At 37.2% G+C, this 22,136-nt stretch overlaps 1 protein-coding gene across 1 annotated transcript; it reads right to left on the minus strand.

Moving 5' to 3' along the window:
- Nucleotides 1-15,055: 15,055 nt before the first annotated feature.
- LOC109018240 (NADH dehydrogenase [ubiquinone] 1 beta subcomplex subunit 3-A-like) lies at nucleotides 15,056-17,456 on the minus strand. Its single transcript, XM_019000431.2, has 2 exons — nucleotides 17,120-17,456; nucleotides 15,056-15,297 (listed from the first exon to the last, which is right to left on the minus strand). Exon 1 carries the CDS (start codon nucleotides 17,350-17,352, stop codon nucleotides 17,122-17,124), a length of 231 nt encoding a protein of 76 aa, XP_018855976.1. The 5' UTR covers nucleotides 17,353-17,456; the 3' UTR covers nucleotides 15,056-15,297; nucleotides 17,120-17,121.
- Nucleotides 17,457-22,136: the final 4,680 nt, after the last annotated feature.

Below are 22,136 nucleotides of genomic sequence, written 5' to 3' on the forward strand. Positions count from 1 at the left end.
GAGAGAGAGAGAGAGAGAGAGAGGAATTGCACTTGAATACCAGAGTCGGCCTCAACCCCAACTCATGGCTGCCTTTATACAGAATTTGCGAGATGAACATATACATGAAGGGTTAGACGACTGTGTTTAACCTCTTGAGACCCAACGACTATTTCATTTACACTTCATTAAAGGAAATGACACCGTATAACTATTGACTAACTAACATAACTACCAATTCATTAAAGCAAATGACATCGTATTCATCCTTTATTAACTAACAAAACTGTCGAGGCTTCTTTTCATTCTTTTACACTTCATCACAACACCTTTCACATTGCACTTCATCACTTCTCAAGCACATAACATACCCTCCCCCTTTAAAGAACCTTGCCCACAAGGTGAGAGAATTTGTCACGTAATTCCCAATAAGCCTCCCAAGTAGCTTCCTCGATAGCAGCCCCCTTCCACTGTACAAGAACCTCCATCAATGGTCTGTTATTGACTTTCCTGGTCCTCCTTTATAAAATGCACTCAGGTTCTGGGGCTAATTCACCATGAAAATTGACTAGAGGTAAGGCAGATAAAGGCGATATTAGCTGGCCTAGCTTATTCTTCAAACATGAAACACTAGATGCAAACTAGAAGTTTGAGGCAAATCCAGCTTGTATGCCACCTGACTAATCCTCTCAAGTATCTAACATGGTCAATAGTACTTGGGGGATAATTTTAAGTTTCTCCTAACAACTAAGGACTGTTGTGTATAGGGTTGTAACCTGAGAAACACACAATCTCCAACTTGGAATTCTCTCTCAGTCCTGGACTTATCAGCTTGATATTTCATCCTTTCCTAAGTTGCTTGCAGATTAAGTTTTAAAATAGCCAACATCTCTTCTCTTATTCTCAACACCTTTTCCACTGCCTAATTAACAAATAAACCAGGAATATAAGATTGCAATTTAGTTGGAGCTCTACCATAAACCATTTCATAAGGGGTTAACTTGGTAGAAGTGTGAAACGTGGTGTTATACCACCAAGACATGTATTCACTGCCTCAGTTTGGCCATCACTTTGAGGATGATAGGCAGATGAATAGGAGAGCGTGACTCCTTGTAATATGAATAATTTCTTCCAAAAGGAACTAGTGAAAGTCGCTCATCTATCAGAAACAATATTCTGAGGCATACTATGCAATTTGAAGACATGGTAAAAAAATAATATGACCACTTTCTTTGCTATGAAAGGGCGTTTTAAAGGCATGAAATGGGAGTACTTTGACAGCCTAGTCACAACAACCATCACCACTAAATAACCCTTAGAAACTGGCAAGCCTTCCACAAAGTTCATGGACAAATATGTCCAAATATTCTGAGGTACAGTCAAGGGTTGTAATAATCCAGCAAGGTGAATGTTTTCCACCTTCTTTCTTTGACAAGTTTCACACTCTCAAATGAAGCTCTTCATATCTCTTCACATCCTTTTTTAAACCAAGCCAATAAAATTCATATCTTGCCCTTTGGAGGGATTTATGAAATCCTGAACGACCATCAGAGGGACTCATAATGAATAAAATGCAACAACTTCAACTTCAACTATTGACAATTAGACACATAAATCTTGCCTTTTCTAAATAACACCCCATGTTTCATAGTAAAAGAGGAATGTGAAGTAGAACCATCTGTCATCAATACTAACTGTTGCTGAGTTATTGGATCTATGACATAAGCTTGTCTAAGCTCTTCTAACCATACTGGTGTAAGGTATGAAACGACATACACTGCAGCTTCATCTTCTTGGTAATCTTTTTGAGACATGCATCAACCACCTTGTTCTTTATCCCTTTCTTATATTCAATGGAAAACTTATAGCCCAACAGCTTTGAGATCCATTTTTGTTGAGCTGTTGTACCTACTTTTTTCTCCAACAAGTATTTCAAATTCAAATGATCAGTTCTTATTGTAAGAACTAATCCTAACAAATAAGGCCTCCATTTTTAATGAATAAGACCAATGCTAGCAACTCCTTCTCATATGTAGAAAGTGTCAAATTCTTCCCTTTTAAAGCTTGGCTTAAAAAAGCTATGGGTTTCTGATTCTGCATCAACACAACACCCACTGCTACTCCACATGCATCACACTTAATCACAAACTTTTGAGTAAAATCTGGCAATACTAACACAGGAGGAGTCACAACAGCTTTCTTCAACTCATTAAAGGCCATGGTAGCTTCTTCATTCCACAAAAAAGCATCATTTTTCAACAAGGAAGTCAGTGGGGGTGCAATATGGCCATAATGTTTAATAAATTTTCTGTAATAACCAGTTAAACCCAAAAAACCCCTCAAAGCTTCAAGAGTTTTTGGAACTGGCCAATTAACCATTGCTTGTAATTTCCTTGGGTCAGCTCTCACACCCCCTGGAAATCGAATGGCCTAAGTACTCAATCTCTTGACATGCAAAGTGACACCTAGACTTTTTAGCATATAACTGATTTTGCTTCAAAACTCCCAAAACAGTTGCTAAATGTGTCAAATGAGATTCTAGATCCTTGCTATACACTAGAATATCATCAAAGAACACAATTACAAATTTTCTCAAGAATGGTTTAAATACATCATTCATGAGAAGTTGAAAAGTTGAGGAAGCATTAGTAAGTCCAAATGACATAACAAGGAACCCATAATGTCCCTCATGTGTTCTAAATGCAATTTTGTGTATGTCTTGAGGCCTCGTTCTTATTTGATGATAACCTGACCTAAGATCAAGCTTTGAAAAAATAGTTGAGCCAAATAACTCATCCAAGAGTTCATCAACTACTAGAATGGGGTACTTATATTTAATGGTGGCCTCATTGAGCATTTTGTAATCCATGCACATCCTCCAAGAGCCATCTGCCTTTCCGACCAGCAACACAGGCGATGAGAATGGAGATTCACATGGTCTAATAACCCCAGTCTTAAGCAATTCAGCCACTATGCTTTCAATTTCTGCCTTTTGAAAATGGGGATATCTGTATGGCCTCAAGGATATAGGTATACACTCATCTTTTAAAATAATCTTGTGGTCTCCAGATCTATTGGGAGGAAGGCCCTTGGGTTCCTAAAAAACCCTTCATATTTTTGCAACAATTCATCAATTTGAGGGGACAAGATAGATTGTTTCTGAGCATGCTCTACAGCCATCAACTGGAGCCAAAAGCCCTTTGAACCCACTTTAGAAATAGTGGCTAACTCTTTATTATCAACCAACTCAGCAGTTGGTGATGTTAACCCCTTAAGAACCACAGTTCTGGTGCCATAAGAAAACTGAATGTGTAACTTAGCAAAATTCCAAAGTATAGACCCTAGTGACAGCAGTCACTATACTCCCATAACCACATCACACCCTCCCAAATTAAGGGTGAGAAAATTAGCAATAAAATTGGTATTGCATCTGTACTGCTACAGCAGTAGTTCTGCCCAAACTATGAACAACATCTCCATTGGCCACTCCAACCTGAATGGATTGATCTTTATTGACTGCCAAAGCACACTTCTCAGCCACTGTAGTATCCACAAAATTATGGGTACTGCCAGTGTCTATTAAAATGACCACCCTCTTTTTATTAATCTTACCCATAATCCTCATTGTCTTAGGATTTGGAGTCCCTCCAATAGCTTGCAAGGAAATCGAAGCAATATCACCAAACTGCATTGCTTCTTCATTATCCTCTACCTTATCTTGATCTTAAGCAATTTCATCATCAAGAATATCCATACCCTCTAACAAATAAGTATTTGGCTTAGTGCATTTGTGACCTTGATGCTTATCCTCACAAAAATAGCAAAGCCCTTTTCTTCTTCTTTCTTGCATTTGTGCCTCAAAAACTTTCTGATAAGGCAGTTTAGTATTAGGCAACACGTTAGGTGTCCCTAGTATTGACCTCCTGCAGATTGACCACCAAGATCTCTAGAAGTGCCCCTCCAAGATATCGTAGTCGACCAAACATATTGTTCTTGTATCTTGGTCAACCCAAAGGCATCATTTAAGGTAGTGGAATTAAACATCCTCACTGGTACGTAGTCTCACTTCATCCTTCAAATCACTTAAAAAACAACTTAGCTTGTTTTTTTCGGAAACTCCTTTAATTCAATTTGAAAGCAACTTGAATTCTGCCTTATAAGCAGTGACAAAATTAACTTGCTTCAAACGTGTTAATGCCTCCATTGGATCATCATAAGCTGATGATCCAAATCTAACTTGGATAGCTTTTGTGAATTCTTCCCAAGAATGGAAAATGTCTACTTCACTAGCATCTTGAAACCAGATAAGAGCTTCTTCATCCATATGAAATGAAGCCAAAAAAATTCTTTGGCCAAGTGGAATCTGATGATACAAAAAATATTGGTTCGCCCTATATATCCATGTTGTAGGGTTCTTACCAAAAAAATCTTGGAAAGTCAAGCTTAATCCCTTTAGAAAAGGATCTGTCACCCATGTCTTGAGTATGCACCTCACCCATTTCTTCATGATTATCGCCATCTTTGCCTTCACGTTGACCATCCTGATTGTTTATTGCATTATGTCCATTACCCTCAGAATTGTTGCAAGAAATTCTTGATATATGCTGCAAAAGCTCCGAGAACCTCTTTTCTTGATTCTCCCTTTCAAGTCTTGCCACTTCTTGCTATTGAAATAAGATGGAAATCGTATCCTCTATCTGTTTTTGTTGCCTTTCTGGCTGCTATCTGACTTGGCTAACTACATCCACAATCTGTGCATAAGATCTTGTACCTTCTGCCATTACTACTGACTGCTGATACCAACTGTGATGGACCCTTCTACTGTAAATAGAATTCGACTACTCAGAGGGAGTCTGCCTCCAGAAATGTGATCAAGAATTAGAGAGAGAAAGTGTGAATGAGAGTGAGTGAGTGAGTGAGAGAGAGAGGAATTGCACTTGAATACCAGAGTTGGCCTCAACCCCAACTCATGGCTGTCTTTATACTGAATTTGCGAGATGAACATATATAAGAAGGATTAAACAATTGTGTTTAACCTCCTGAGACCCAACAACTATTTCATTTACACTTCATTAAAGGAAACGACACCGTATAACTATTGACTAATTAACATAACTACCAATTCATTAAAGCAAACGACACTATATTCGTCCTTTATTAACTAACAAAACTGTTGAGGCTTCTTTTTATTCTTCTGCACTTCATCACAGCACCCTTCACACTGCACTTCATCACTTCTCAAGCACATAACATAGTGCTTTCTCCCAGCACAACAGAGCAAAGCTCTATCAAATCATCATCATCATCTCTCTCTCTCTCTCTCTCTCTCTCTCTCTCTCAACTTTGATGGGTTTTGGACAAGATGGAAAACATACTTATTCATGCACGCCTTGTCATGTACACACATAGGATGTATTAGTTTTTATTGTGCGGTGTGTACTGAAAACTTGAGAAGGGTTTATGGTTTGTGCAGGATTATGATGATGTCAAGAACATCTTTTATTTATTCTTCATGCTGCCTCTAATTTCCATGCACCTATGATCACCTGTGATCGTGAATTTGTTTAGATCAATGTTTTGAATACCGTACTGAAAATTGTACCAGTCAAGGCACTGGAACGAAATATTTCAGGACTGGTACCGTTTCGTGTATCATTTTAGGATAGTTGATATATGAATAAATTATATTCCAAAATAATAGTCTATATATGAATACATTATATATAAATTATAAATAGTCTAATCTGTATTAAGGATTAAAAAAAAAACTTGTAGTTTGAAAAAATGAAAAAAAAAAACATGAAGGTCAAAATATAGGCCAGTACAGCCTGTATTTGGGCTAGTACGAAACGTATATGGTACTTGTACTGGCTGGTACGGTAAGAGGTTGAAAACAATGGTTTAGATGGTTCGGAACGGGTCATTTTGGAGCGATTTGGGGGGGTGGGGAGCAAATTGCTTGACCATTGGCTTACCAGTTATGCTATAATGTTGAGAGCTCGTGAAATTAGGCCTTGTTTAGATTGAGAGAGCCTTTCAACTCATCTCATCTCATATCTTCACATTATTATAACTTTTTCAAACTCACACACAAAACACAATAAACAATTAAGCTTTTTCAAATCACAAAATAAAAATAATATTAAAAAATAATATTCTAACAATATTTTATTCAATTTTCATTTCATCTTTTCTCATCTCAACTCACTATCTAAATCTCTCCCAAAAATATTTGGGAAGTGAGATGAGTTAAGTATTTTTTTTCTTAATTAATGAAACTTACCTTACCTAAAATTAAAAGCTCCGAGAAGCTGATAATTAAAAAACTAGGCATCCTTTCCAAATGAAACACAAATATAACTAGAACCAAAGATAGCTCTCTACAAAAGGAACTCAATAGAATACCGGGTAATTATAAATATATGTTTCAAAAGAAAATAAAAAACCATTATGAAAATGGGACACGAAACAACGTATTTTTTTTTTTTTTAAAAATGAGTAATTCTACTCCTAAGCCGGTTTAGTGTCCAACACTGCACACCAACTGAGCTGACAAACCCGATTTCTTAAAAACAGTCTAATCCCTCTCTGCTCTCCCCCTACCTTACCAAATCCTTTGTCTTCCCCCTCCCTTTGCGAATCCCTCTCCCCCCTCCCAAAACCACTCTCCCGTCGACTCTGCTCTCCCCCCTTCCTCTAATGAATCATTCTCCCATATTCCAAAACCGAATCATTTTTCCCGACGACAGCCCTCAAGACATACACCAAGAGATCTGAGAAACACTCCCTCCCTAACCTAGCTGAATCCCCTTGTCCCATCGACACCATCCTTTAAGAAAAGTCCTAACAGATCTGAGAATACCCACTCTCTTCTCTCGTCGACACCATCCCCTTCTCTCTAAACCCATCAACAACATCGTTTTTGCTCCCTTTATTATTATTATTTTTTTGTCTCTAGTTTTCCTTTTATCCCCCACCTTCTATTATTATATAGTGGGGTGGCTTCTGGATTCATTGTAACTTACACTTCTTAGGTAGTGTTGACCAGAAATTTTTGGACGATATAAGTGCACCTCAATTTTGTTCCTTAACAATGAAAAATATTGAGCGTAGAAATGTCTTCTTCTTATTATTCTTCTTCTTCTTTTTTCCTTTTTTTTTTTAACTTGGTAATAGCCAATTGTTGATTAATGCAAGCATTTGCTTCGTATATTACTTAGTAGATGGAGTCCAAGGATTATAATATGTTGCCTAACATTTTTTCCTATTTATTCATTCAGATTCATTATGTAAAAGCTAGAGGATTGGCCAAATTTATGTCATTTGGTGCGATCTGGACAAGCAAACTGAAATGGATTGAAAATGATTAATTCCGCTTCATTGTTCAGTTGGGTTTGGTAAGTAAATGGGGGAGGGGCGAATCCGAATGGAAGATTTGGAGAAGAAGGTGGAAAACGTGGAGAGTAGTCTTCAAAACGAATCGTCTTGAAAAAAAAAAAAAAAAAAGCCAGCTCAGCTGGTGTATGGTAGGGGTGTGCATCCAGACTGGATTTTTTTCCAGTCCGGTCCGGAACCCGGAAACCCGGGTGCATCCAGGCGGTTATCCGCCCGGTTTACACCCGGGCGGTTAATAATATCCCGGATCCGGTTACGGATCCGGTAATGTAACCCGGTTATCCGTAACCGGGTCATTTAAATTGAAAATATCCGCCCTTTCTATTTGTCTTCTCGCATCGCAACGATTAGGGTTTGCATCCGCCTTCTCGTCTTCTCGAATCTGTAACCGGGTCATCTCGAATCTGCCTTCTCGTCTTGACATCTTCTCGAATCCACCTTCTCTCTCGGTCTCTAAGTCCCTTCTGGCCTTCTCTCTCAAGTTTTTCCAATCCCCGAATCCGTTCTGGTCTTCTCTCTCAAGGCTCTGTTCTCTCTCAAGTCTTTCGACCTCACCGAAACACAGAAACAAAAACTTCGAAGTGCTTTGTGCATCTGGGTGAGACACGCGGAGGCTACCATCCATATTCTCTCTCTCTCTAAGCTCTTAAGGTATTTTCCATTGCTCTGTACCTTATTAGTGGAATTTTTCCTTTTCTCTGTTTCTCGCATGGTATTTAGTTTTAATCACTTTATTATGTAATACTCTGTTTGTTTGGTTTATATTATTTTTCATTTGCTCTGTTTTCACATGGGATTTAGTTTTCTTGCCATTACAGTGGGTCTATGGCAATGCCTGATTTAGGTGAAGGTTTAGGATTAGCTAGTGAGGGTAGCAAACAATCCCATGTTTTTCTTACTAAAAAAAAAAAAAAAATTAAGCATTGGATTCCCAAAATGTGGATAATCGTCAAGTATTCAATAAAGCATAGTTAGTCTCTAAACCCATATGTTTATGTTTACATAAGAGAAAAATATGCATCAATTAGTCTCTTCAAATAATATCTCTAAAACAAGTGTGCACTTCAAAAGGTTGACCGTTTCTGTATTGATAACATGTTATTTACTCTCCAATTAATTGAAATCAAGAAGTATAAAAATGGCAATACCACCCAATGAGTGGGTCAACAAACAAGATAAAAAAATAAATGCAAATGTCAATAGGATTTGGAAGAGATGAAACAAGAAACAAATCTCCATTAAACTGTTTAGGACAAGCAAGTCAAAGCTACCATGGAGTGTTTTTCTCAGAGGTAAATTAGTGTTGGAAGACTTGGGATCATCCCCTAATATGTGCACTGAAGCTGCATCAACCTTTCCATTTCCACAAAGATCAAGTTATTATCATTTTTCCCTAAACTGATTGATAATTATAAAAATAAATACAATGGTTTGGAGTATTTTCTGAATATCATCGTTGGGAATCTTTTCTGAACTTGGTGCTCCATACTGATCTTCAACTGATCAGAACATCTTAAATATGAATTTTCTTTTACCATTATTATGTCATTTCTGATACCTGATTTACACAATTGCAAAGAGGAATTGCAGTTTATAAGAGCTTGCCAATTGAATGGCGATTTTGTATGTTGACCTATTTATGTAAAGAATGGTGTTCAATAAGGTGGTGATCACAATTTGTCTTTGAAGAGCTTTCATCTAGGTGTTTTTCTTGTATACGTCCAGTGCATTTGGTTACTCCTATTGATATATATATATATATAATATTATTACTTAAAAAAACAAAAAGCTTTCATCTTAATTTTTGTCATGAATTCAGCCTTCCCAACTTAAATTTTAGGAATCTTCTTCAAGGTTTCATACATGTAGTTATGAGATGATAATTCTTGTGAGCTCATATTAATTAATTCCTTAATAGCTGGACTGCACTCATTACAAAATTATATATTTCTTTTAATTAAATAAATTTATTACTTCATGCATAGTACTAAACGTTTATATTTATTACCAATTTATAAAACTAATTATTTATCTAATTACTGATCTACCACTATAATCACATCACAATACCATGGAAAGTAAATCTTAGTGATCTAAACGGAGCGTACTGATCTACCTACCTTGCTCACTTAATTTCTTAATTATCCTCATTAAAAATATCTCTGAAAAGATTTTGTTCTAATTTGTTGATCGATGTTTTTCCTGAGTTCAAATTTCGAAAATTAAATTTCAACCTCCACTAAAATTAATAGAAATAGAGAAGAGTTATGGTTATAAAGAGAAAACTTACAATTAATTGATATAGAGAGAAAAGAAGGAAAAGATGGTTGCAAGGCCATGGAAGAAGTTACAGTGTATGAAATTAAGGCTGATGATCAGTAGCGACTACAAGAAAGTATGCCTTTTGGGGCCAAATTATATATATATATCCAACCAAACATATATACAATCCTCACACAGTATCCTTTTGAACCAAACATATATCCAACCAAACATATATACGATTTCTCTAGCTATTAATTATAAAAATATTAATAAGATATATCATCATGTGTACATCTCTTTTTTGAAGTTATAATTCTCAAAAAAATCTTATCATATTAATTAATTATAGATATATACGGCTCATGTGGTGTTGTGAAGTGTGTGCAGTCCATGACATGTAGCTATCATCATGTCATATACCGTAAAAATCTAATAGAAGCCCAGCTTAAATATACCAGACTAAGAACTTAGTGCCTAGAAGTACACGTACTGCAGAAATGGTATAAATTTATCTGTTAGTATTACCAAAAGATTGGTGTGGCTTATAGGATGGAATGTGCTTATAATTTATCCTAGGACCTATGCTATATGTGAATCTGGTTTGTTTGTTTTGTTACCTAAGAATGATCTAATTGGCCAAGCTTGTTTGATATTTGCTGTAATTGTTGGTTCTTATTATATTTGCTGAAGTATATACATTATTTTTTATGTTTAAAATAGATGGAAGGTAATTTTAGTGGTAGTGTTGGTGGATCAGCGCCTATTTCATTGGACATAGAGGAAAACACTAATCCTTTAGTGCCTTCCTCTGTGAATACCCAAAATCCCACACCATCTCTCCCCCCAAAGTCAAAAAGAGCCAAGAAGGCTACGAACCAATCTCTTGTATGGGATCATTTTACAAAGGTTGAACCTATTGATCCCATTGCACCCAAAGCTCAATGCAATTATTGCTTTAAGATTTATGGATGTCATTATAAAAATGGTACTTCATCGATGTCACATCATCTAAGATATTCTTGTCCGAACTCGCCCATTAGAGAGAATAAAAATATTGGGAAGGATAAATCACCATCACACACTGGAGTTAGGATGGATGGTAAAAGATCTAGTCCTCAAGTGTTAGGACAATATGATCGTGAAAAATTAAAGGCGATGATTTCTAATTTGTTTATCCAGTGTAAATTGCCATTCAAGGTTATAGAGCATCCGGCATTTGTTAAATTTTTGGGTTATTTAGAGCCTAGACACACATTGCCATCCCGAACCACCTTCCAAAAAGAGTGTATTGGTTTATACAAGGAGGAGAAGCAAAAGTTGAAGGCATTGTTGAGTAGTCAAAGAGTGAGTTTGACCACCGATATATGGACATCGGTGCAAAACAAGAATTACATTTGTGTTACATGCCATTATATTGATCAAAGTTGGGTATTACACAAGAAAATTATAATGTTTTTCAAGATTCCTAATCATAAGGGTGAGACCATTGCTTGGATGTTAGAGTCTTATTTGGCGGATTGGGAGATTAACCGCCTTTGTACGATCACCATGGATAATGCCTCCTCCAATGATGTTGCTATTGATCATGTGAGGAGGAACATAAGAGATAATGAGTTCACAATTTTGGGAGGCGAGTTCATACATGTGCGATGTGCTGCACATATTTTAAACCTCATTGTATGTGATGGTTTAAAAATTATTCATGATGCTGTAAATAAGATTAGAGAAGCAATTAGATTTGTGAGGTCCTCACCGGCAAGGCTTGATATGTTTAAAACGTGTGCAAACGAGCTGAATATTATGTGTGAAAAAATGGTGTGTCTAGATGTTCCTACTAGATGGAACTCAACATACCTAATGCTTAGTATTACTGAAAAATACGAAAGAGCTTCCGTACTAATGGGAGTGAAGGAGTCAACTTTTGGCACCTCCGTTTGAAGATTGGAAAATAGCTCGTATTTTTATTAAGTTTCTAAAAATTTTTTATGATGCCACTTTGAAAATCTCTGGCTCATTGTATGTGACATCTAATATGTTATTTCAACAAATTTGTTCAATTGAGAACACTTTGAACAACATGGGTCAAAGTGAGGATGATATGTTGATGAAGATGGCTTCTATTATGAAACTTAAGTTTGATAAATATTGGGGGAAAACAGATAGGATGAACATGATTGTTTATGTAGCTTTTGTCCTTGACCCTCGATATAAGATTACAGTCTTGTCATATTGGTTAAAAAGATGCAAAGGGGATGAATGCGGAGATAGAATTGAGGCCAAAGTAAGATTGCTCATAAATCATTTGATTGAGCAATACACAAGTTTTATGGGCTAGGTAGTGGAAGATTAAATATGGCCCATAGAAGTTCCTCAAGTATTATTGGTGATGACCTGGACTCTGAAGATTTTGATACAGCTCTAGAGCAATATCTTGAGAAGCAAAACAGTTCAGTACTTAGCTCGGACATGGATAGGTATTTGTCTGATGTGATTGAACCAAAAATACCCGAGTTTAATATTTTGGATTGGTGGAAGAAGAGCTCATTTAGATATCTCATCCTTGAGGAGATCGCACGTGATGTATTGGGCATCCCTATTTCCACCGTCGCATCCGAGTCCGCATTCAGCACTGGTGGACGTGTAATAGATCCATACCGAAGCTCATTAGCTCCGGAGACTGTCCAAGCACTAATTTGCACGCAAAATTGGTTGACTTGTGAACCACTTAGTTCTTGGGAGGTCGATGAGCATGTAGAACGCGTTGACATCAAAGGTAAACACTTTGATTTGTTAAGTTTGAGTTTTTATTATTAATTTATCCATTTAACTTAACCTTTACATTTTTTTCTGCTTAAGGTAATCATCTTCCTTCAACTTCAGCATATGGACTCCCACCCTATGTATTGAAAACTCTCCTTATGCAGTAAGTTATCGGAACCATGCCATTTTTAATTTAAATAGATCATGAGTTTCTTAGTTCTTTGTATTTAAATAGGTCAACCTTTGTTGATTTTAGGTGTTGCATAACCCACTATGATTATGTACACATTCTTGTTTAATTTTGCTAAAGAGAGACCGGATTTGGGTCAAAATCTGTTTTCTGGCATGGACTGGATGGTGAGAAATCTGTTTCCACATCACTCACCTGTTAGTTCTCCTTCATCATTTTTTAGTTGTCACATTTATTCTTGTTGGGTAAAGGAAGTTTCCAATATATTTCACTTGATGCAGGAAGGTTTATGCTTTAGACATTTCTGGTGAAATACCCAAGGAAGTTTTTCTGCTAAAGGAGCTGATGGACTTGTGAGGGATCTATTCTTAAGATTTAAGAACTCCTTGTTGCTTTGATATTGATTGATATTTGAAATCTTGCCTAATGATGCAGGAATTTGGGTCAGAATGTTCTGAGTGGACCCATACCTGATGAAATTGCACAGTTGCAAAATATGCAATACCTGTAAGGCTGTAACTTCTAAACTAACTTCTTTTTGTCTTTCTGCTAGTTTGAATGGATAGAATCAAACTCACTGCCGTTTTTCATTTTCATATATACGTTTGAGGTGTATTCATATTTGTTTTCTTTATGATGAGTGATTGAACAGTAGCCTAGGCATAAACAACCTGACTGGTCGAGTGCCTCCAGAGCTTGGTAATTTAACCAAGTTGGTTTCTCTGTAAGCAAACATGTGCATTTTTTCAACGCTATTTTCTGTGTTTGTTAAGCTTCTTCTGTACTCATCTAGTAATTTCCAAAAATTGTATCATATTACAGAAGTTTTAGCTCAAACAACTTCTTTGGACCGTTACCAATTGAGCTTGGAAAATTGACCTCCTTGCAGCAGCTGTAAGTTTTTCCCATTTTTGCCAACCTTGAAGTAGCATCTTTCTCTTTGTTGAGCAATCTCATTTTTTACCTGTACTTCTTTCAGGTATATTGATAGCAGTGGAGTGAGTGGACCAATACCACAAGAACTTGCAAACTTAAAATCCCTACAAATTCTGTACTTAATTTCTCTTCTCTATGTACTTGAACATGGTGCTTTTTGAAATATCAGAGTATTATAATATTTGATATATATTATGTTGACTGGTACTGCACTTTCTCTTTCATAGGCGACTTCAAGGTTCCTTGCTTGTCTTGTGATTTATCTTTATCGATACTGCTTGGTAATACTAACAGATATTATATATATGCAGTACGTGTCCAATCCCAAGTAGTTTTGGTGCTCTAACTAAGCTAGAGAATCTATAAGGCCTCTCCTAAATATGAACTTGCATGTTTTGATGCGTCATGTGGACTTTAATAGTTGCTATAAGATCTATATCCCTTTGCACTTCTAATGTACTATTCATGATTATGCTTTTTCCCTGACTCATTTGGGATTTCTGTTTTCCTTATGTTCTTAGGAGAATCGGTGATCTTAGCAAGGAAGACTCAAATCTTGATTTCTTGGAAAAACAAACGAGTTTGTCCATACTGTAAGATGTTCTATGTTCTATATCGATCTTAGAAAAAGAAACTTAACATGAATCTTTAATGTACATACTAAATAAACTTTCTCAAACGTGTTTCATAGATCTTTGCATTCTATTAACAAGTATTGGATATTGAATTAGGTACATTCTCATTGTCTTGGAGGGCAGCCCACTAGAATGGCCTTGCCCCTTGAAATGGCAGAGGAACCTGTTTATGTGAATGCCAAGCAATATCAGTTTTACTTCCAAAATAGCACTGGATTAATACAAGATGTGAAGACTAATAAATTTTGATCTTTGTAAATTTATTTCTTTTGTTCTTTGTAAATTTATGTTTTAGTTTAATTAGTTGTGATGTATTATTATTTTTTTTGTTTTTTGTAAATTTACGTCTTCCATTGTAATGTAACAACAATATTTTTATTTATTTTACATTTTTATTATCAGAATTTAAAAAAAAAAAAAAAAACTAAGTGCTATAAAAACATTTTTTTAAGTTTTAAAGTCTCTAAATAAAAAAAAATTAAAACCGGATTAACCCGGATTTAATCCGGTTACAATCCGGATATCCGGATTGAATCCGGTTATCCGCCCGGATTAAATCCGATAACCGGATTAAATCCGGATTAATCCGGGCGGATAACCACCCGGATTTTAGCATCCGGATCCGGATCCGGTTATGGCCGGATATCCGGATCCGGATCCGGATGAACACCCCTAGTATATGGTGTTGGAGACTTAAGTGGCCTAAGAGTAGAATTATTCAAAAAAATATGTCAACTCATCAAAATTCATTAAAGAGAGCTACGGGCAGAACCCAGGTATGCTCTTCCTCTTGATAGGGCTCCCATGCATGGGGAGCCATGGCAAGCAAAACCATAATTCTAATCCAAGAATTTTATGGTAGTAGCAGACGGAACCAACCAAAGAAAGACAAAAGTACGGAAAGAAAAAAACATTAATTCAGCCATCAAATGTATGGATAGTGAATAGAATATAAAGAGAGTTATTTATAATTCCACATAGTAGCTTCTAGCGAAGCTACCATATTCCTACTTAGAAACAAAATAAACATTGCACGCTTTAAGCTTAATGTTTGAAATGTTTTTTATTTAAGACCAAATTAAAAGAGGAATTCTGAAATACAAGGCCCAAGCTTCCTTCCTTTCACCAATAGCTCATCTGCAAGATCAACTATTTGTCAAATAATCAATTAGCAGAGACCATAACTGTTTTTGAAATGTGATAAAGCAAAGTAAGAGCAGTGTGAACATCTTCAGTTTGAAAGTAAAAGCTCTTCCAGGTTCCAATCAGAACATCCTCACATCATAAAACGTACACGGGTAAAGTTTAGCTGGCAAAATTAAAGATGTAGGGAAAAAAAATGAGAACTGCTCTCCTTAAAATGCTAATGCTTAGGGCAGCGGGTAGCTGCCCCCCGCCCCACCCTTACCCCTAACCCCATGCCACTCATTCCCAGTGAACGGGCAGAAGGATTTTTCCCTTTCCATCTGTAAGCCCACCAAAAGGCATCATCAAACGACAGAAATACAAGGGGAAAAAAAGGAACTCCAACAGATCAAAAACAACTCTCTAAATGTAAATTATCAACTCTCTTCCTCAAGCAAGTGACACAGAAGAAAAAAAGGAGGAGGAGGATGCGAGGAGGGGAAGGGAGGGGGAGGAGGATTGGGCGGATTTTCTTCCCATTACCCTTGCTGGCGGGGGGGGATTGGATGGACGGGGGGGCGAGATTGTGGGAGCCAGCACCCAGCCCTACTAATGCTTGCTTGTATAGGGCACTTGATAGACTCGACTTTTGCAAACAATGATCACAGCAAGAAATAATAAATCCACTCTATTTTGTTTTCCTCTTTTCAAAAAATAATAATTCCTTTCATGCATTAGTAAGGGTTGATCAAAGTAAAAGGCATACAAGATAGGTAAACAGATAAACTATTTTATAGCTAAATGTGAATCTTACCCAGAGTAAAATTCATTTATATAGGGAAAAAATTATGAGAAAATGCCAACTCATAAGAATGCATTCGGTAGATGATAATGATGAAAGAGCCACAAATAAAATAAATAATATCCAACATTCTTGCTGGTATAGATGTTCACACAACCTAATATCTCATTTATTCGTTACAAAATCACCGTATGATATCCAGACCAGAAACTTTCTTTTTCTTTTTTTTTTTTATGTCGGTGAACCTCTGCAAGGCAAGGCCCTTCAGACCCACCCCTGCATAGTAAACCCCGGTCCATGCACCGCAAATCCCTACCGTACTTATATAAAACCATGACAAGGACTGTTCAATTCTTTTGTCAGTTGAATTCACTCAGCCAAAGACCACTCGGTTTTTCGTTTCAAGATTCAATAGCCCAAACCTAACTTACACGAACTCTTCCCTAAGTATATCAAATTGCAATTAATATTTCCGTGTGCTTCAATCCCATCCTAATACCATTTAAAACTTTGAACTTAGGTCCAAAAGTTGGTAATTGAGAATAGAACTTCATTTAAGGCTCTATTGCTGCCACAGAACTGGCGCAAAATAGCCGATGTCTATCCCCATGATCAAAACTCTCATCCCCCCTTCAATTAACAAAAGACTAAAGAGCGCTATCTAACACCTTTCGAAGAAAATTTATTTCACAACATTCCACATGAAGAAATAGATTTTCTTTTGATGGGTAAAAAAAAAAAAGTAGATGCCCTCTCACCAATTCCTAATTACCCAAAAAAAGGCACTCAGTTGGTCTTATCCCCCACAGGTAGAGCTAGAGCTCGTTGGATCCCATTAAAAGCATCGATTTGATTACACTTAATAGGGAACGATTGGATCAACTAGGGTTCAATAGTAGATCAAAGACACCCTTTTGGCCAAAACCTAACATAGGACGAGTAACCCATTTCACCGAAAAGCGCGTCGGCGTAAAAAATAAGTACGATCGAATCGAAAACCAAAGGAAACCGTAAAACTGGCCAGAGAAAGACCTTCAGTGTGAAGCAGAGGAAGTTGATGGAGCAGAGTGGTTGTGGTGAGAAGAGGAAGGCGAGTGGAGCCTGTCGTACACTTGTTCGCCGACGAGGTAGATGCCAAAGGCAACGAGGGCGATGCCGAGGCCAGGAGTGGCGTGGCGGAGCTGATTCGTCAGCATCGGGTGCTTTCTCCACTCGTCCCTTCTCCTGAAGAACTCTCCCGTGGGCCCCAGGGCCTTATTCGCCATTTCTTCTCTGTTCTGCTGCACTGTTTTCTTTGGGTGCTTCTTTCTCCTTCAATGGGAATGAATGAGAACTAGAAGTATTTGGGGGTGCTGGTCCGGTCCCTGTTGGACCCTTCCACGTAAGTCCACGTTTTATTTTTGGTGATGACAGTGCATCTTTTGCAAAGCAGATCTGCGTACTAATCCTGAGTCACAAAATTTGCTAAAGAGGTATTAATTGACATTTGGACAGAAATTGAATATGGAAAAGACTAGCATGGTGTTAAGTAGAAATGTGAGTGATGATGTAAAATATTTGAGCTTGCCTCCAATGATAGGAAGGAAAAAGTTCACTGCTTTATCTAAAATAAAGTCAAGAGTATGGAAGAAACTACAATGTTAGAAGGAAAAATAGCTTTCCAAGGAGGAAAGTAATATTGCTCTTGCTATATCTACATATGTCATGAGTTGCTTTAAACTACTTAATAGTCTTTTCAAAGATCTTGAAAATTTGATGGCCCAATTCTCGTGGGGGAAAACCAAGAAGAACAAAAAGATCCATTAGATTAATTGGAAGAAAATGTGCAAATCCAAGTTTCAAGGCGGGTTAGGCTTCAAAGATCTTAAGCTGTTTAATATAGCTTTTTTTGCAAAACAAGGTTGGAGGCTTGTTAATCAAACAGATTCTCTATTGCATCAAGTTTTAAAAGCAAGATATTTTTCCAAAACAAATTTTCTAGATTTTAAGCTTGGTTATAATCCTTTCTATGCTTGGAGAGGCATATGGAAAGCAAGAACTCTCCTACTGCAGGGTTGTCAAAAGAGAGTGGGGGATAGAAAGACAATAAGGATTTGGCATGATCCATGGATTCCACGTTGCATAAATTTGATTCATGAGTAACATACGGTGGAAACGAATGAAGAGATACCTGAAACTGTGGATTCTCTTATTAGTCTGGAAACCAGATGGTGGGACACTCGAAAAGTATAAGCTCTCTTCAATCCAATTTTAGCTGAGAAGATTCTGAAGATTGTGATTTGTCCAGTGGGGTATGAAGACAAGTGGATGTGGACTGAGGAGAGGAGTGGTGAGTTCAGTGTTCAAAGTGTCTATAAACTGTTGCAAAACAGTGTTAATATTTCAGAAGGGGAGAGTTCTAATAGAAGTAATCTTAACAAGCTTTGGAAAGCAATTTGGAAGATGAAGTTACCATTGAAAATCAAGATCTTTGCATGGAAACTGTGCAAAGATTGTTTACCAACTTGCTTAAATCTACTAAAGAAACATGTGGACATTGATCCTAAATGTAGTATGTGTTATGAACAGGATGAGGATTTGGGGCATGCTATTGTCTATTGCTCTGAGTTGGTTAAATTTTGAAAATGTCATTTACCTATTTTATTTGATATACCACGAACTCTTTACTTTATTGATCTAATCCAATATGTGCAGAATATGGGTACTATAGAGGAGTTGCAGAAATTCTTTTTAATAGCATGGAGTTTTTGGTTTAAGAGAAATAAAAAGATACATGATGATGTTTTACTTACTCCTAAACATGTTGTTGATCATGTTATTTTAGTACAAACTTGTTATACTTCTTTTCACAACAGAAGAACACAAATCAGATTAAATATAACTGCCATTGGAATCCTCCTACTGCAGGTTTTCTTAAATTTAATGTTGATGGTGCATTATTCTTTGATCAAAAGAAAGCAAGGATTGGTGTTATGCTTTGAGATGAAAGAGGGGACATTATCTTTGTAGCTAGTAAGGTGGAGTTCCATATTGAAGAGCCTGATACAATTGAGTTAGTGGCAGTGTTACGGGGTTTACAGTTATGTCTTTAGTCTGGTATCACAAAGCTACTGGTGGAATCAGATTGCAAGTTGTTAGTGGATGATCTGCAACAAGAGTCCTCACAAGCTGCATCACGACTATGAAACTTGGTCTTAGAAGTCAAAAGGTTGATGTCTTATTTTGATGTTTGTTTATGTAAGTATGTTAATCGTTTAGGGAATAGTGTTGCTCACAAGTTAGCGAGAATGGCTTGGAATGTTGATGATTTGATTGTATGGGGGGATTTTGTACCTAAGTCTATTGCCCAAGTTATTTGGGTTGAGAAGATTTCTTGTAATCCTTGATGCAATATATGAAAGCCTTCTTATTAAAAAAAAAACTTCGGGGGTAATTATTTTTTATAGATACAAAGCACTTCCTCTCTAGGACGTCCTGAGCTTGAGTAGAGGCCATAGTCTTTGTGTAGGGTTTTCTTTTCTTTCCCTTTCTCCTGTTTGCATGTTCTTTTATACTGTATGGAGGACAAGTTGGGAAAACTTTACTAGAGATTATCTCTCAATGAACAAGAACAAGAAGAGATCCAATTGGAGACCAACCACTTGGAAGATGCCATTTCAAAAGGAGCAAATGTTTGATTATGAAATTGCTCATGAAAAAATACGATAATAAGGAAGCTTTCGAGCAAATCATGAAGAAGATATGGAAACTAGTGAAGCCAGTTAAGTTTCATGATTTTAACTCCACACTCATATTGCGGAATTTGTAGATATAAGGGATAAAGATAGAATACAACGTGATGGCCCTTGGTCTTTTGATAAACAGTTAGTGATGATGATGGACTTTGATGGTGGACAACAAGTTCATCAAATCCGTATAACAGAGGCTCTATTCTAGGTGCGAATTTATGATCTTTCTTTGATGGCACGTAATGAATATGTGGGTCGCCTTATCGGAAGTTCGCTGGGTATAGTGGAGGAGGTTGATCTGGAGAAAGGTGAAATGGCATGAGGGAATACATGCGTGTACGTGTTAAGCTTGATGTAACAAAGCCTTTGATGAGGAAAAAGAAGATCACTGTACGTACAAATGAATCATGCTGGGTTCATTTCACCTACGAAATACTCCCCAATTTCTGCTATTGTTGCGGACGATTAGGCCATGGTCATCACGACTCTGAACATTGGCAACTATCAAAGGAGACTTTTGAAACTGAAGCATTCCTGAATGGTCAGTGGCTTCGTGCGGGACCTATAAGTGGATGAGGGTGGGGACAACAACCACTGAAAAAGGCGGTTGATCAAGAAATTATGGTAAGAAACACAATGCCGTAAATCAATCAATGGCAGGGATCAAATGTGGTAAAAAACCAGGGCATTACAGATATTGGGGATGAAACTGCTACGGCTATTGGAATGACACAACAAATAAGGGGCCAGAATCCCGTGGAAGATAATTCTTGGTTGGAGAAGGATAGCGAGATTTCAGGGCGGAAGGTGATTGATTCCATGAACCATGATCAAAGGCCATCAGATGTTCAATTTATGGTAAGAGGAGTTTTAAGGAAAGATACAGAAGTTACTAGCAATTTGGATATGGGCCGTGATGTTTCGGGCCCTAAAATAGATAAGTTTAATTTGGATGATAGCCCGCTTACCACATTGCTAAAACAAAAAGGCCCACGTACTCAATGGAGAAGGAAGGATCAACAGTTGAAACAGACAGAATAGATCAACCTAAGCTCTCAGATAAAGAACAACAGGCAAAAACGATAGGCTTCAGAGGATGGAGATGAACAAGGCAGATATCAGAAACGTCAAAACCAGGATACAAACAAGGCTTATGGTGCAGAGGAGAAAGATGAGTTATTGGTAATGGTTGTCTCACAACCCTGCCGAGCATAATGAAAATTTTAAGCTAGAATTTCCTTGGGCTTGGGAACCCACGCGGAATTCGTACACTCCACGACATTGTCACGAAGGAAGATCCCGATGTACTACTCATTCAAGAGACAAAGTTGAAAGCTCATGTTATGGAAATCTATATCATCTCGGATTCCCTAGTTGCTTGGTTGTTGACAGTGATGGTGGAAGCGGTGGTCTTGCGTTGGTGTGGAAGGAAGTATTGTTTTGACTGTGCTAAATTATTCTAAATATCATATTCATGCGTTACTGGTCACTTATGATGTTAATAAAACTAAGTCGTATCTGACGGGTGTTTATGGGCACCTTGACATGGCTAGTAGAAGGGAGACTTGGAGTTTGATCAGGACTTTAATTAGTGTATATGGGAAATCATGTCTTGTTTTTGGGGATTTTAATGAACTGTTGAATGTTAATGAGAAGTGGGGTGGGAAGGAAAGACCAGAGCAGCAATTGCTTTGATTTTGTGAAGTACTTAGTGAGTGTGATTTAAGGGATTTGGGGTTTGTTGGAACTCCATATACTTGGTGTAATAAGAGGCAAGGGACTGCTAGCATTAGTGAAAGGTTGGATCGTTTCCTTGCAAATCCTCAATGGTGCCAATCGTTCCCCAATGCATCTGTTACGCATGGAAGTGTTGCTTATTCAGACCATATTCCCTTATGGTTGGAAACTGATGGAGTTTATGTAGTGATAAAAAGAGCAGTTAACTCTAGAAATCTAAGAGTATTGCAAGAACCTTTTTTTAGCTTCGGATCAAAGAGGCTCGATGGAGACAGCAACAAATATCAATTGCAGAGTAACTGGACAGATCAATGAGGAACTATCAAAGCAGCACACTGAGGAGGAGGTCTCATTAGCACTCAAGCAAATGCATCCTAGCAAGGCCCCTGGGCTAGATGGTATGTCCCCTATCTTTTTCCAAAAATATTGGAATATTATTGGAAAATCTGTTATTGTTGCTACTCTACTTGCTCTAAATTTTGATGACTTTCCTTATGCTTTGAACCCTACTTTCATCACTTTGATTCCAAAGAAAAAATCTCATATGAAAAATGATGATTTTCGCCCTATAAGCCTCTGCAATG

Source organism: Juglans regia, chromosome 16 (assembly GCF_001411555.2).
Source record: "Juglans regia cultivar Chandler chromosome 16, Walnut 2.0, whole genome shotgun sequence".
NCBI classification, from domain to species: domain Eukaryota; kingdom Viridiplantae; phylum Streptophyta; class Magnoliopsida; order Fagales; family Juglandaceae; genus Juglans; species Juglans regia.